Source organism: Cetorhinus maximus, chromosome 1, assembly GCF_964194155.1.
Source record: "Cetorhinus maximus chromosome 1, sCetMax3.hap1.1, whole genome shotgun sequence".
In the NCBI taxonomy this organism is placed as follows: Eukaryota; Metazoa; Chordata; class Chondrichthyes; order Lamniformes; family Cetorhinidae; genus Cetorhinus; species Cetorhinus maximus.
In genome coordinates this window covers 154,262,164-154,277,609 of record NC_135879.1, presented here as the reverse complement: position 1 = coordinate 154,277,609, position 15,446 = coordinate 154,262,164, and the positions used below count along the sequence as shown (strand labels likewise).

At 39.3% G+C, this 15,446-nt stretch overlaps 1 protein-coding gene across 2 annotated transcripts in view; it reads left to right on the top strand.

The window, feature by feature from the left end:
* Positions 1-15,446, top strand: part of LOC144684562 (microtubule-associated tumor suppressor 1 homolog) — a 213,847-nt gene that overhangs the window by 153,250 nt on the left and 45,151 nt on the right. For both annotated transcript variants that reach the window (XM_078548503.1, XM_078548511.1), the window contains exons 9-14: positions 3,409-3,623; positions 5,949-6,054; positions 6,236-6,309; positions 8,022-8,117; positions 12,375-12,494; positions 13,586-13,683. In XM_078548503.1, coding sequence (XP_078404629.1) covers positions 3,409-3,623; positions 5,949-6,054; positions 6,236-6,309; positions 8,022-8,117; positions 12,375-12,494; positions 13,586-13,683 — 709 coding nt within the window. The remainder of the gene's footprint in view (positions 1-3,408; positions 3,624-5,948; positions 6,055-6,235; positions 6,310-8,021; positions 8,118-12,374; positions 12,495-13,585; positions 13,684-15,446) is intronic.

Here is a 15,446-nt window from a genome sequence, read left to right as displayed (position 1 = left end):
AGTGATCCAAGTAAGTATAGCAAAGTAATTGAGGCAAATGTAATGTTGGCCTTGCCAAAGGGAATAGAGTATCGAAGTCGGAAAGTCTATGGAGTTGTCTTATGAGGAAGGATTGTGCAGATTCTCACTTTTTATAAGAATGAGAGGTGATCTTACTGAAGTATAAGATTCTGAGAGGAGATGAAAGGGTGGTTGCCGAGAGAATGCTTCCTGTTACGGGAGAGGCTAGAACTAGGGAGCACAGTTTCAAAATAAGGGGTTTCCCATTTAAGATGGATATGAGGAGTTGTTTCTTCTTGGGGGGTGGGGGTTGTGAATCTTTGGAATTCTCTACCACGAAGAACTGGAGGCTAAGTCATTCAATATATTGAAGGCTAAGGTACAGATTTTGAACTGTTGAGAGTTTATCGGAACAGGCAGAAAGTGGAGTTGAGGTCAGACTAGATCAAACATGACCTTATTGAATGGCAGAGCAGAGGGGCCATATGGCCCAGCTGCTCCTATTTCTTATGTTCTTCGTGTGGGTAGCTGTGATTGCAGTTGTATATTTGCTGAGCTTGAGAACTAAAATTTCAATTGTTTTAAAGGGAGGGAGTTGTTAACCAAATGCAGAAAGTAAATTTACTGAAGTGCACAGAAGTTTTTTCTACCATTATGGCGATGGAATTTTATTACCTGTCCCTGTCTGTTTCACTGGTGTTCCAGTGGATATTTGACCCCAAGATGCAAAATGTATTTTTTTCGGTGTCCTGATCTCCCTCAACCAAAACTGTCAAATTGGTGTAATTCACTTGCTGGCTGTTTGTAGCATATTGCTCTGTACAAATATTACTTTAGAAGGCATGTTTGAAAGGCAGAGGTGAAGTAAATCAGTACAAATTTGTGACTATCAGCCCGCTGCTTGGGTGAACTTTCTTAGTTCAAAGGAAAGCCAAACTTGCAACCCCCAATACCAAGGTTAAATTTGAGTTTTAAATAGTTTATTTATCAAGTTATAATTTGTTCGTGCATTTGCAGTTTTATTCAAATGCATACCAGGGTGATGTTGCAAACTTAATGACTAGAGTGGAACAAAAGGGGTGTATAAGACCATTGACATCGAGAATTATAATGGATTGGATGGTTTTTGGCACTGTGACACTCCCTGTTGGGTAATTATTATGGACTAAGCCTTATATTGGGGTTCAAGAAGAAAACTGAATTACTTGATACCCTTTCAGGCTCCATTTAGCAAATATGCTACAGCTATCTTGCTTTCAACTATAGGTGCACTTCCTTGACACAAGTAGATATAATTGTGGTTTAAAGGAAATTGTTTCCTGTTGAGGCACTTAATGGACTGGAGGGGTTAACAAAGACACTGTAACCTCCATGTTGTCTTAAGCTGCAATCTTTAATGTGAAAATTAGTGATGCTTTGTTGCAACTTCTAACATTAGTCTGGAAGGATTGAAATTTATATATTCGTTAGGTGCTTTTTAAATAGTCATTGATGTAGTCTCTTCTCCCTGAATAAAATATTAGCATCTATAATTTTCAGCTATCCAATGCTTTATAAATTCCGATATCCAAATGGGAATTGAGACCAATGCTTGTCTGTATTGAGCTGTTGAAGATAGTTATCATCTAGAAAATAATCCATCTGGAAATTTTCTATTTTACCCAAGATTACAGCTATTTTAATTATTCACTGTCTGTCGTGCTGTAGGAAAGCATGAGCTACTTTATTAATAGAAATGAGTGCAGCTGAATGCTGGATCATTCAGTTGACAATGCCATAGAAATCGAGAGAAGGTCATTGAAGTAATTGAAGTTGGGTTGACAGCATTGCCTGAGGAGCTCGAGCCACTTCATGGGGCAGTGGTGAATATGTGTATCCATCTTGTATCTGAAATTCTAGTGATGGAAAGATTTTCCCACTGATCTGTTTTGCCAGGATCCTTTGGTGCCAGCCTTGGTCAAAAGCTACATTTACTTTGTTATTCTTATCTCTCCATTGACATTCATTGAGGTTATGAAGAAGTCTGGAGCCAAGTAGTTCTGAGCATTGGTAACTAGGTGCTGCCTGATATTGCCATGACATCATTACATTTGAGAGGAAGCTGGTGGGGAGGAAATTAATTAGGTTGGTTTTTGGGGATCAAGAGAATTACCAGCAGACAGATGCTAAGTCATAAGCATGTAAGAATATAAGTAAGAGCAGGAGTAGGTCATTTGACCCATTTTGAGTGTTTTCAGCCATGCAACAAGATCACAGCTGATCTGCCTCCAATCCACCTTCCAGCTCTATCATCATATCCCTGAATTCCCTTAGTAACAAAACACCTGTCTACCTTTTTTTCATGGCTATAATTGTACATGCACAATTTTCTATTGTATTCACAATTGATAAAATTCAATTTTTTGCATCTGGGTTGTAACATCACAGATGGGGGTGGTTGATAAGGAGAAAAGATCCAAGGAACAGAAGTGATCTGCAAAGACCAGCAATGTTGGGATTGCATTGGTAGACTGGGAAATCAAACTGCCTCTGGCCAGGCTCTATTGAATCCTGAAGTACCATTTTGGTGCTGCTTGCTTTTGAGTTATTGCTCAATTGAACTATTGTCCTGGAAATAATTTAATGCTGGCTAATGAAATTATTTCATTTAGCAGAGGTCCTTCAGCTTAGTTATTCTATTTCACTAATGAATTTATGCATTATTTCCATTGAGCAAAATACATTTGGTTTAGTAATACCAAAATACTCAAATTCTGGCTTATAAGTTTGTTTATATAATGTTTCAGTTGCTGTAAATGTGTTGTGCTCCTAAATGTTTACACCTGTAAAGATTTCTTGGCAACTAGAGCCAAAATATTTGTTTAGCTTTAGCTTTTGCTTGGATCAGTTATAATTTTGATTCTGTACAGTGTGCAGTCAGGCCAAATGCTGCCAAGTAACCTGCATGAATGCAAGAGGACTGCATAGCCCAAAGAGCTTTGTATATATTTTCACAGCAATGGACTATGGGTTCTTTAAACTGGAAGTACATAGCTAGTTAACATGCTAGATGCTTGCTCCAGATAATGTAAACATCTGTGATGATGTCACCTGGATTCATGCCAGCAGTGTTTGAAGCTTCTTCGGCAAGCATGTTGTTTGAGTGCAGTTATGGAGTTGGCACTGTGAAAAAGCATTTTGCTCAATGTTACAAATGTTTCAAATGCTTACGAGCTCAAGTGAAAGCACGTGCAAAATCTTTTCTATGATCTTTAGATTGGGACAGAATTTATACACAGGTTCCCCCCCTCCCCCCTCCAAATTAATTTGCAAGTAGTTGTACTATCATTTCAATATAAATTGAGCAAAGTGTTTTTCTGATGTTAGTCTTGTAATCTTACTATCACACTTATAACTTCTGCTCATCAGAGTCAAGGAATGTGACTTGTGTTCATTTGGAAAAGGACCGAGAGGAACTACAAAACAAATACAAAGGAGTAATTCAAAAGCTATCTGAAGAACACCAAGCTGAACTTAAAGGGTTAGAAAAAAGACTCGAGGAGCTCTTCACTGCAGAGAAGGAGCATCTGGAACAAAACTTTAAAAATGATGTCAAAAAATTGCAAGCACAGCTGCAAAAGGAGGTCTGTTACTTTAGATGAACTTGCTCTTGATTTTTTGCACCAAATCTCTGTTGCCTTGCCTTCCTTCGAGATGCTATAACATATGGCTGTATTTTGCAGTAGTAATGCTAGGGAAATTGTCAGCATTCGCTATTATTGTATCTCTAACTGACAGTGACTTCTGACGTCCACATGCAGTTACGCACAAATCTAGAAGTTACCGACACATTCTCTGTTACTTCACAGTGTGCTGTTAAAGACCCTGCAGGTAGAAATCATTGGTTTGATGTCAACTTCCACTTAAGCCTGTAAAATTATGCTTTGAATGTGGTATAACTAGATTTCTAGTGATATATTGAGCCATAATGCTGAACAGTCTCTGGCCCTGATGAATTATATTGGTAGAACATCAAATTTCTCAGTTTTAAAAAAATCCATAGAACTTCAATTTATTTTTGATGCTTCAGCTTCTCCCTAATCCTGTGTGTATGTTCCAATCTTTATTTCACTCTCTGTTAAGTGAATAAAAAGGGAAGAATAATCGGTGCTTTTTACTACTTGGGTTGTAGTCTGAGAATTGTTCGGTATGATTTGCTGCTCAGCCTGCTTGCTGACAGCACTGGGCATCGAGGATCCCAAATACCTGATGCTGCTGTGAGGATAACATTGGGAAGGTGAAATCCACATCGTAGAGATTGCGAGGTTCTTGTTGGCAGCTTTCTTTGAGGTCATTGTTTGAAAGCCATGACTTTGCCACTGACCGGCATATCAGGACTGTTATCTCGGCACTGCTCCATTTATTTCAACAACTGATAGGCATATGGTTTGATCTAATTCTGTTTTGACTAAGAATGCATACTTCATAAGTGTAATAAATTTAGTTTAGGCTTTCTTTTTTCCCCTCAAACTATTACATTTGCTGATTACTCTCCAGAAAAACTAATGAAACTAAGAAACTGATAATGCCATTCGAACTGCTTACCCTGCTTGCTGAGGCATAATCTGTCCTTTACAGTTCTTAACAGGTATACATTGAATATGAAAATACTAAGTAATTTACTGCAAACTGCACTTGATTGCATCACTTGTCTGATGATGTTAACTGGACTTTATTTGTTGTCTAAATTTTTTTAATGCTTTTTAGATATTTCTGTAGCCCTAGGTTCAGCATGTAAGGATTTTTTTCAGGGCAGTAAACCAGCAACCTGAAAGCATCTATTGTCAGACTTTTCTCATGATGCAAATTAATTTATGGTCTCCATTGTGAATTGAGTTCTAATTTCTTAGACGTGCCAGCATCAATATCCTTTGCCTGCTTAAGTTGTTGAAGTTGTGAATAATAGTGAACTCCTAGCTTGAATGACCAAGCTTAAAAGCTAGTCAAAATTGTTTTCAGTCACTGAGGATAGCATTTCTTGGTTAACTAAATAATGCAAAATATTGTTTACCCACAGTTCTAGGACTTTTCTAGTGAGAAGAACCCCCTCCTGCTAACTACCACAAAGCAGCAGCTAAGAGAGGCTAAGGCAGGCAAGACATTTTCTGCCACATACAGAAGGTGTCCTGTGATCACCTTGCTTCAAAAGCTTAGTTTGATATGGCAAGCCATGTTTAAAGTTGACAATTTTTAGGGCCTCTCAACCTTATGCTGCTGACGTCCCCCTCCATATTGAAAATTCTATTGGTCTCCTATAAAACAAGTCCGTTTTTTAAAAAAAAGTTATCTAACTATTACTTGTAAAAACCTTTGACTTGGGATGGGAGGCAATCTGACCAATTTTGTTTATCCTGGTGCTTTTCAACAAACATGCCTCCATCCCTTTGACAGGCACCCTGGCCAATTCATTTCCCTGAGAGCTGTTCAATGAGTTGAAAACTGTTTAATCAACACCACTTGGAAGATGGGGTTTAGAGAAATGATTTCAGTTGAAAGAGGCTCAGAATTTGGTCTTTTGATGTCCTGCTTACAAAGTGACGTGTTTTGGCAGACCCCTTAACCCTTGGCCTGGTTGAGACCCCTTGTGTTTTACATAATGAGATGCCCAGAACTCTTGCTGGAAAATGTACATACTGTTAATAACCTGAGAAAATCTCTTAATACAGAAACATGAAATTTGTGACACTGACTTGACTAGTTTTGTACGTTCAGATGCTGGGGATGAAATAATTTCCTGTTTTGCACCTGAAACGTATGCAAAAAACGGAATCAACTAAAGACTAAGCAAGCCTAGCTAACAAAATGTTGAAGCAGGTCAAATGGGCTGAATAGTGGTCACCTGGTTCAATGTTATGAGGTACCAGAATTCATTAAAACAGCTGTAAGATTAATGTATCTCTTGTATTTAGATTGAAGGCTTAACCTCTGAACATGAAGCCCATAAACTGGAGCTTATTGCAACTCATTCAAAGAACCTAGAATGTCTTCAAAAAGAATATCAGCAGTCTCTGACAGGTAATCAAAGCTGAATAGCACACAACACATTTCACATTTTACTGATAAGATACCATTGTGAAAGGAATAAATCTAATGTTTTGTAACACAGATGACAGATATTTGTCACCTGCAGTATAATGTGTTGTGCAATTTCAAGTGATTGATCACAGCAAATGAGACTTATTTCTGTTCAATGTAGAACTTTCCAGATCACGTGAACGGGAACAGAAAATACTCGAAGAAAGCTTTAAGGAAAGACTATCACTGTTGCAGGTTAGTCTAACTTGCTGAAAAAATGCTTCACCGAGAATTAATTCCAATGTGTAGGTACAGCAGCCATGTTGCATATATAATGGTACTATCAAACATCTGAAGTGAATGGTTAAATAGTCGTCTTGGCAGTTGTTCAGGGAGAAATCTTTGCACTTGGAAAAGTGCACTTCAGGTACAGCCATGGAAGCTTGCAATGCCTGTTGCAAAATCTACTGGCCAACTCGTGGTTTTATGCCTGATGTAGGATATTACCTCCAGCAATATGATGCTCCTTCAGCACTGCATTGAAAGCAGCTTAGAGTCAAATCCACAATTGAGTCTGAGGCAGGGGCGTTAATAAATTTGTGAAAATAACATTGAAAGCATTTCAAGAAAAAAGTTGAATTATGGAAAAAGAGACTAATTGCAAAGAGAAAAGGATTAGAGGCTTTTTGTTCCATCTTTGTCATCAATTGTATGTGAATTAACCATTTAGAGAAATTGGACTTATCATTGTTACTACATTGCTCATAACACAAGTATCAAACTTGAGATATTTAACCTTGTTTCAGATACCCATGGTCATGCTGGAGTATTAGAATTGTTAATAACATTATGTAAAGTACAAGACAATGAAGTGGATACAATAGCCAAGCAGTTATGTTGGGCTAGCAACCGAACAGGAGTTGATATAGCATGTTGTGAAATTGAACCCCATCTACTAATTTGTGGTCTGGCACCAGAAAATGACATTGGAAGCTACTGGATTGTTGAAGACCCAACTTGTTTTCAGGGAAGAAAGTTCATCATTCCTATTGAGTCTGGCCCTATATGGTTATGACTTGATCCCACCTTCCTCACTTGAAACAGATAAGAATAAATACTTCCTTCCCAGTGTTGCTGTCATCCCATGAGCAAATTTATGGAGTGAGATCAACCTTGTTGTAAAATATAGAATCATAAAATGATAGTGTAGAAGAAGACCTTTCAGCCTAATTTGAAAGCTACCCAATTAGTTCTATTCCTCCCTTCCCTAGAGAGCCATGGAATCTTTTTTCCCTTAACATATTTACCCAATTCCCTTTTAGAAGGTTGTTATTGAATCCACATCCACTAGCCCTTCAAGGAGGGCTTTCCAGATCATAACTTGGCACACAAAAAAGAAAATCTCTCTTAATTTCACCATTGGTTCTTTTGCCAGTTAACTTAAATCTGTGTCCTCTTGTTACCAATTATTCTGTCACTAGAAACAGTTTCAACTTTTTTTTACTCTATATTAAAGATTTTGACCTTCTCAAAAACCTCCCCTTTAACCTTCTTTGCTCCAAAGGAGAAAAACCCCAGTTTGTCTACACTCTCCCTGTAGTTGAAGTGTTTAATCCCTGATACCATTTTATTAAGTGTACTCGGCACCCGCTCTAAGGCCATGACATCCTTTCTGATTTGCAGTGGCCAGAATTGGGCACAATACTACATCTGGAAAGTAACCAATATCTTACAAAGGTTTAGTGGAATTTCTCTGCTTTGAGATTTTAAGCCTTGCTTTTCAAAGGCAAGGATCCTTTCTTTAAATGGCCTTCCCAACTTTTCCTGCTGCCTTGAAAGTTGTATACACCCTGTTCTCTATTCTTTAATGCCATTTAGAATTGCATCATTGTACTGTTGTGTGATCATTCCAAACCAAATGCAATGGTTTTAAGGATCTGCATTTAATCAAAATTTTTTGTTGTCAGGGCCAAATTACAGAACTGAATGAGGAAAATGATTCCTTAAAGGAGGAAATTAAAACTAAGGAGGAAGTTGCAAAAGCACAAGGACAAAAAGACCAAGTGAGTTCCATGATTTGTCAAAGGAATTTTTTTTTGATTTGGGGCTGCTCTTCAGATTTCACTAATTATCATTAAATTAGAATTGCGTTGTTTGTGTTGGACAACTTGAAGTATTTTTGACTTGAGCTTAACACTTATAATTTTTCAATCACTTATTTCATTGTGTGGGGGTGTTTGGCACACCCTGTGGTCAACAACTTGTATTTATATAGTGCCTTCAGCATAACAGAACGTGAGCAGTGTTACTGAGCAAAATTTGACACCAAGCCGCAAGTTGAATTCGGGTGGATGGTCAAAATCTTAGTCAAAGAGGTAGGTTTTAAAGAGTCTTAAAGGAGGAAAGCAAAGTCAAGAGGTTTGGGAGGAAATTAAAATTGGTTAAGTGCAAAGACATATTTTGTAAATTAAATGAAATAGGGTTTTTTAATGAAAGCTCCTTTGCACAATTTTAGCAATAAGTAACTTGTGCAAACACACATTCTACAAGTCAGACACTGAAGCATTATAAGCATGAGACAGCCAAACATGGGTAAGCATTTTGAAGTAGGAGTAAGCCATTCAGCCCCCTGAGCTTGCTCCACCATTCAACTAGATCATGCTTGATCATCTACCTTAATGCCATTTCCCCGCACTATCCCTTTTATGTGGCAGATGATGTGTGCCAGATGGATCAAATCGACAAGGGAAACTTGATCATGCAGTCACGATTGTTTTGCAGCTTGTATTTTTATTTTGAGATGCACGCCTTGAATTCCGAAGTAATAAGACTACCGTAACTTGAGGTTTTTAGAAAACTAAATTAAGCATTTATTAACAAAAGGAAAGATTTCAAGCACATAGGTCTACAAATTATGACTATCATAACTTCTAAAACCCCTAATTGACCTGGCTTCCAGTTACATCCCTGATAAAGGCAACAGTAAAAACAAATAGATTTAAACAGACCCAGGCAAAGCAACACAATACCCTGGACAGTCGCATTCAAAATTAGTTTTCTCAGCTTCGGTTCCTGTAGCCAGCAACTTGACACAGAGACTGGGGGTTTCTCGCATTTGTTTTAAATCTTAGAATTCCTTCACCCTTATACACAACCTCATCTCCTTTATACATGTTTCTCCCCTTTTAATGCAAATTCCATTGTTCCCATATGTTTTTTCAACTTTTCTCACAATATAAATCTTTTCATAGTACTAATTGTATCAATAACCTTTGGGAAAAATAAACACATTGTTCGACTCCGTTTCTCTTGGCTAGATGCAACATCTTACAATCTCTTTGAAATTCAAAATAATCTGGTTTATCTAAAAATGCAAACTTTCCTCACACCTCACATTCTAAAACTTCAGCCATGTTTACGTAGTTAGCATTTTAAACCTAGCTACTTGTTGATAACTCAACCTCGACCAGCTGTTTCCAATTCAATTAAATCCCCCACACACACACACACACACACACACACACACACACAAACTATCCAAACTCCACTATTAACCCACTTTTACAATAAATCACAATAATATTGAGAATTATTATAGTTTAATGACATCCCCATATCCTTGATATCTTTAATATCTAGAAATCTATCAGTCTCTGTCTTGAACATACTGAATGTCTGAACCTCCACAGCCCTTTGGGGTAGAGAAGTCCAACAATGAAGAAATTCCTCCTCATCTCAATCTTCAATGGCCTTCCTCTTATCCTGAGGCTCTGTTCCCTGGTTCTAGACCCCCTCAGCCATGGGAAACGCCCTTCTTTCATCTACCACGTTGAGCCCTGTAAGAATTTTGTTTCGATGAGATCACCTCACGTTCTTCTAAACCCTAAATAATATAGGCCTCAGCCCCTCAATCTCTCATCTTAGCACAATTCTGCCAGGAATCAGTCTGATGAACTCCCTCCTATGGCAAGTATATCCTTCCTTGGGTAAGGAGACCAAAACTGTGTACACTACTCCAGGTACAGTCCCAAGGTTCTATACAATTGCAGCAAGACATCTTTACTCGTGTACTCAAATCCTCTTGCAATAAAGGCCAACAAGCCATTTGCCTTCCTAATTGCTTGCTGTACCTGCATATGAGTGTTCAGTGACATAGAACCATAGAAAAGTTATAGCACGGAAAGAGGCCATTTAGCCCAGTTTGTCTGTGCCGGCCAGAAAAAGAAACTAGCCGCTCATTTTAATCCCACTTTCCAGCACCTGGTCCTTAGCCTTGCAGGTTACAGTGCTTCAGATGCAGATCCAAGTACCTTTTTTAAATGTGTTGAACCATGTGAACAAGAACACCCAGGCCCCTTTGGCCATCGACACTTTTTTCAATCTCACCAGTTAAGAAATACTCTGCATTTCTGTTTTTCCTACCAAAGTGATTCACGTTTTTTCACAATATATTCCATCTGACCTGTTCTTGCCCACTCACCTAGCCTGTGTAATTCCCCTTGAAGCCTCTTTGCATTCCCCTTACATTAATAATTCAATAATAAGATCTTGCTTGATATGATTGTGGCCTTCCCCCATACCCCTCAACTCCCTTCTCAATCAAAAATCTGTCGAACTCATCCTTGTATATGTTCAATGACGCTACCTCCATTGCTTGCTGGGGAATAGAATTCCAAAGATTAACAACCCTCTGACAGGAGAAATTCCCCCCTATCTGTCTTGGGGACCCTTTATTTTTAAACTCTGCTGCCTAATATCGAGATTCCCCTGAGAGGAAATATCCTCAGGATCTGCCCTGTCAAGCCCCCTCAAGAATTGTGTATGTTTCAATAAGATCACCTCATTGTTCTTAACTCCAATGGGTATAGGCTCAACCTTTCCTCCATAAGGCAAACCCCTCATCCCAGGAATCAGCCTAATGAACCTTCTCTGAACTGCTTCCAATGCAAGTGTGTCCCTCCTTCAAGAGGGTGACCAAAACTATACTCAGTACTCTAGGTGTGTTCTCACCAATGCATTTGTACAGCTGTAGCAAGACTTCCCTATTTTTTAACTTCATTCCGCTTGCCTTTCTAATGACTTGCTATACCTGCATGCTGAATTTTAAAATTCATATACAAGGTAACCTAGAACTCGCTTTACCATAGAGTAGTTCTGCAGTCTCTCTCCATTTGAAGAATAATCTGTTTTCCTGTTCTTCCTGCCAACTGGACTCTCATTTTCCCACTTTATACTCCACCTGCCAAATTTTTACCCACTCGCTTAACCTTAACCCTTTGCAGATTCTTTGCATCTTCCTCACAACTTGTATCGTATCACCAGCAAATTTGGCTACAGTACAGTCAGTCCCTTCGTCCAATTAATTGATGTAGATCGTAAATAGTTGAGGCCCCAACACAGTTGGAAATCCAAATGCACTATATCACCTGGTTCTTGTCCGGCTTGCTACCTCCTCAAAGAGCGCGAATAACTTTGTCACGCATGATTTCCCTGTGACACTTCAAGAGCTAACGGTTTGCCAATCTGAAAATTACCCATTTATCCCAACTATTTTCTGTTAACCAATCCTCTATCTAGCCTAATATATCATCCGCAACACCATGAACTCTTACCTTTTGCAATAACCTTTGATGTGGCACCTTATTGCATGCCTTTTGGAAATCCAAATGCACTATATCACCTGGTTCTTGTCAGGCTTGCAACCTCCTCAAAGAGCGCGAATAACTTTGTCACGCATGATTTCCCTTTCACAAAATCATGTTGACTCTACCTGATTGTACTAAGGTTTTCCAGATGTCCAGTTGAGATGTGAGACAGTGGAAAGATAGAGCTGAATGTTGAGAAAAATTAATCCATTTTGGAAATAAAATCACTAATTTGGTTTAAAATTCCTCCTTTTTAAGATGTTCCCTTTAAAACCTGCATCTTTGGTCAAGCTTTGCCCATCCGGCTAATGTTGTCTTGTTTGGTTCGGCATCAAATCTTGTTTTATAATGTTTCTGAGAGGTGCATTGGGATGTTTTGCATTAAAGGCTCTATACAAATACAGTTTGCTGAGACCCAAGGGGAATGCTACAAATATGCATTGTTTACATGGAAGCCAGCAAGCAACAACATATAACAAAAACAGCTGTTTCTATATGTCTAAAAAGAATTTGAAACCTTCTCCAGATGTGTTAGAACAGAACCCCCAGAACACATGCACACGCGCGCATGCACGTTAAAACACAGACGTTTTAAACAAGTCAGCACAGCAATATTCACTCGAATACAATAGCACCATTGGAAACCACTAATTTAACTATGTTCTTTATTCATAGAAAATTGACCCCCTGAGTCTATATCTGAAGCAAGAATTGGAAAGTCTAAAAGCAGTGCTCGAAATAAAAAATGAGAAGATACATAATCAGGAAAAGAAGCTGATGCAGATGGAAAAGCTGGTAAGTAGACTCGGTCACAGGAAACAGAATCCAGCACAATTGTGTCCAGTATTCAGAATAGGCTCAACCTCTTGCATTGGCAATGGTTGAGCTATTGATGTAAATAACTTCTGTTACCACTTATTTTGAACTTGATGGTGCAGTAATGCAGATGGGTTATCAAAACAATTATTAAACTTAGATAGGAAATCCTAAAAGTGCTGCAGATATTGCAATTCTGTTCTCAGAACAGCAATCTGAAATTTCTGCTGTGGCATATCTTGCCAACTGCAGCAGGTTCACACTACACAATACTGAGACACATTTTTCCTGTTATCATTGATATAATTTCCTACATCTCTAGCTCATCACACTTGAAACGCACGTGTTACACTTTGCATATTTATTGTACGAGATGTAGCTTCTGCCATATAAACTAAACAATCTTGCTTGGCATTGCATAGAACTTACCTTAAATTATCTGTTTTCATAATCTATTCAGTCTATGCTGGTTTTTATCCTCACCACGGGCAGTAGAATAGCCTATTCCATGTGCTTGCTCAGTTCGCTCATCCTCTTACTCCCTTTGCCTATAGTCATCCATAGAACCAGTTCTTAATATTACTAGCCTCTGCTCCAATCATTAATTCTGTATTCCATGCTTTCACAACCCTCCATGCATTTATATATTAAATAAAAATTGTCCTCCTCTGTTCCCATCTCTTGCACTGCATTTATAATCTTTGTTCTGGATCTCTGTCACTAGAAGCAGTCTTTTCTGCCCACTCCCATCCCTTCACAATGTTAACACCTGTATCAAATCACCCCTTGTACTTCTCTCTAACAAAGTTAGACTCAATCTTGTGTTTATTCATGTCTGTATTTCCTCATACAAGGTGACATCTAGTGAATCTGCACTGACCTCTTTCTAAAAGTGTGCCTTCTGAAAAGTGTCTCGTAACTTGAAATGTGATCTTAGACAAGGGTAATTGTGATCTTGACAAGCCTGGGATGGAGTCGTAATGATCTGAGATGGGCAGAGAGAGACAAAGAAATTAGGAGGAATGAAAGATAATGCTACTAAAATAGCGAATCCATTTTATTTTTGAAAGATGGAGAAACATACTGTGCTGGACGAAAAGCTTAAAATTGTGCTGCAAGAAAATGAAGACTTAAAAGCTCGAATGGACAAACACATAGCTGTGTCTAGGTAAGTGAATAGAGTACTCTTTGCATTAACTAGTTCACTGATCAGCCACTTTTTTTCTGCTTGCATAGTAAGCTTACAGTTTCACCAGCATTGTATATAAAATTGATATTTATGGTTAACTTATTTGAACTTGGCACAGTAAATGTTGAGATGGCAAACTTGAAATAATTCAGATGGATGGATGAAATAGCGGAAAGAGGAATCTGAGCCCATCATAACAACTGTTAAAGGGGACAAACAAACTTGATTTAAACGAAATGTGAGAGGCATGCTTGTGTAAAGAAGAAGTTGAGATTTGGCTAAGTATTCTGGAAAAATTTGCTTTGCAACATGTTTGCATAATGATCAGTTTCTTAATGTTGCCCTGCATTTGGGTAATGAGTACAAAATGGTAGGTCAAAGGTTACTCAGTGCGCTGATACCCTCTTAAATTGACCTCTAACCATTGCAAATACACTTGATGCATCTTAATGTTCCAATGTTCCAAAAAAGGAATAAAACCAGACGGATCACCCAGCATTGACCTAGGCACCAGAAACGACAACGTCAATCGCAGCCCTGTCGACTCTGCAAAGTCCTCTTCACTAACATCTGGGGGCTAGTGCTAAAATTGGGAGAGCTGTCTCAGACTAGTCAAGCAGCAGCCTGACATAGTCATCCTCACAGAATCATACTTTACAGATAATGTCCCAGACTCCTTCATCACCATCCCTGGATATGTCCTGTCCTACCGGCAGGACAGACCCAGCAGTGGTGACGGCACAGTGCTTTACAGTCGGGATGGAGTTGCCCTGGGAGTCCTCCACATCGGCTCTGGACTCCATGAAGTCTCATGGCATCAAGTCAAACATCAGCAAGGAAACCTCCTGCTGATTACCACGTACTGCCCTCCCTCAGCTTATGAATCAGTGCTCCTCCATATTGAACATCACTGGGAGGAAGCACTGAGGGTGGCAAGGGTACAGAACATACTCTGGGTGGGGACTTCAGTGTACATAACTGAGTGGCTCAGTAGTGCCACTACTGACCAAGCTGGCTAAGTCCCAAATGATATAGCTGCTAGACAGGGTCTGCAGCAGGTGGTGAAGGAACCAGCAAGAGGAAAGAAATATACTTGACCTCATCCTCACCAAGCTGCCTGCTGCAAATGCATCTGTCCACGACGTATCGGTAGGAGTGACCACCGCACAGTCATTATGGAGACAAAGCCCCACCTTCACATTGAGGATACCCTCCATTGTGTTGTGTGGCACTACCACCGTGCCAAATGGGATAGATTTCAAATAGATCTAGCAACTCAAGACTGGGCACCTATGAGGCGCAGTGGGCCAACAGCAGTCGTAGAATTGTACTGGAACACAATCTGTAACTTCATGGTCTGGCATATTCCCCACTCTACCATTATCATCAAACCAGGGGATCAACCCTGGCTCAATGCAGAATGCTGGAGGGCATGCTAGGAGCAGCACCGGGCATACCTAAAAATGAGGCGGCAATCTGGTGAAGCTATAACATATGGCAACTTGCATGCCAAACAACATAAGCAGCAAGTGATAGGCAGAGCTAAGTGACCCCACAACCAACGGATCAGATCTAAGCTCTGCAGACCTGCCACATCCAGTTGTGAATGTTGGTGGACAATTAAAGAACTCACTGGAGGAGGAGGCTCCACAAATATCCCCATCCTCAATGATGGAGGAGCACAGCAGTGCAAAAGATAAGGCTGAAGCATTTGCAACAATCTTCAGCCAGAAGTGCCAGTG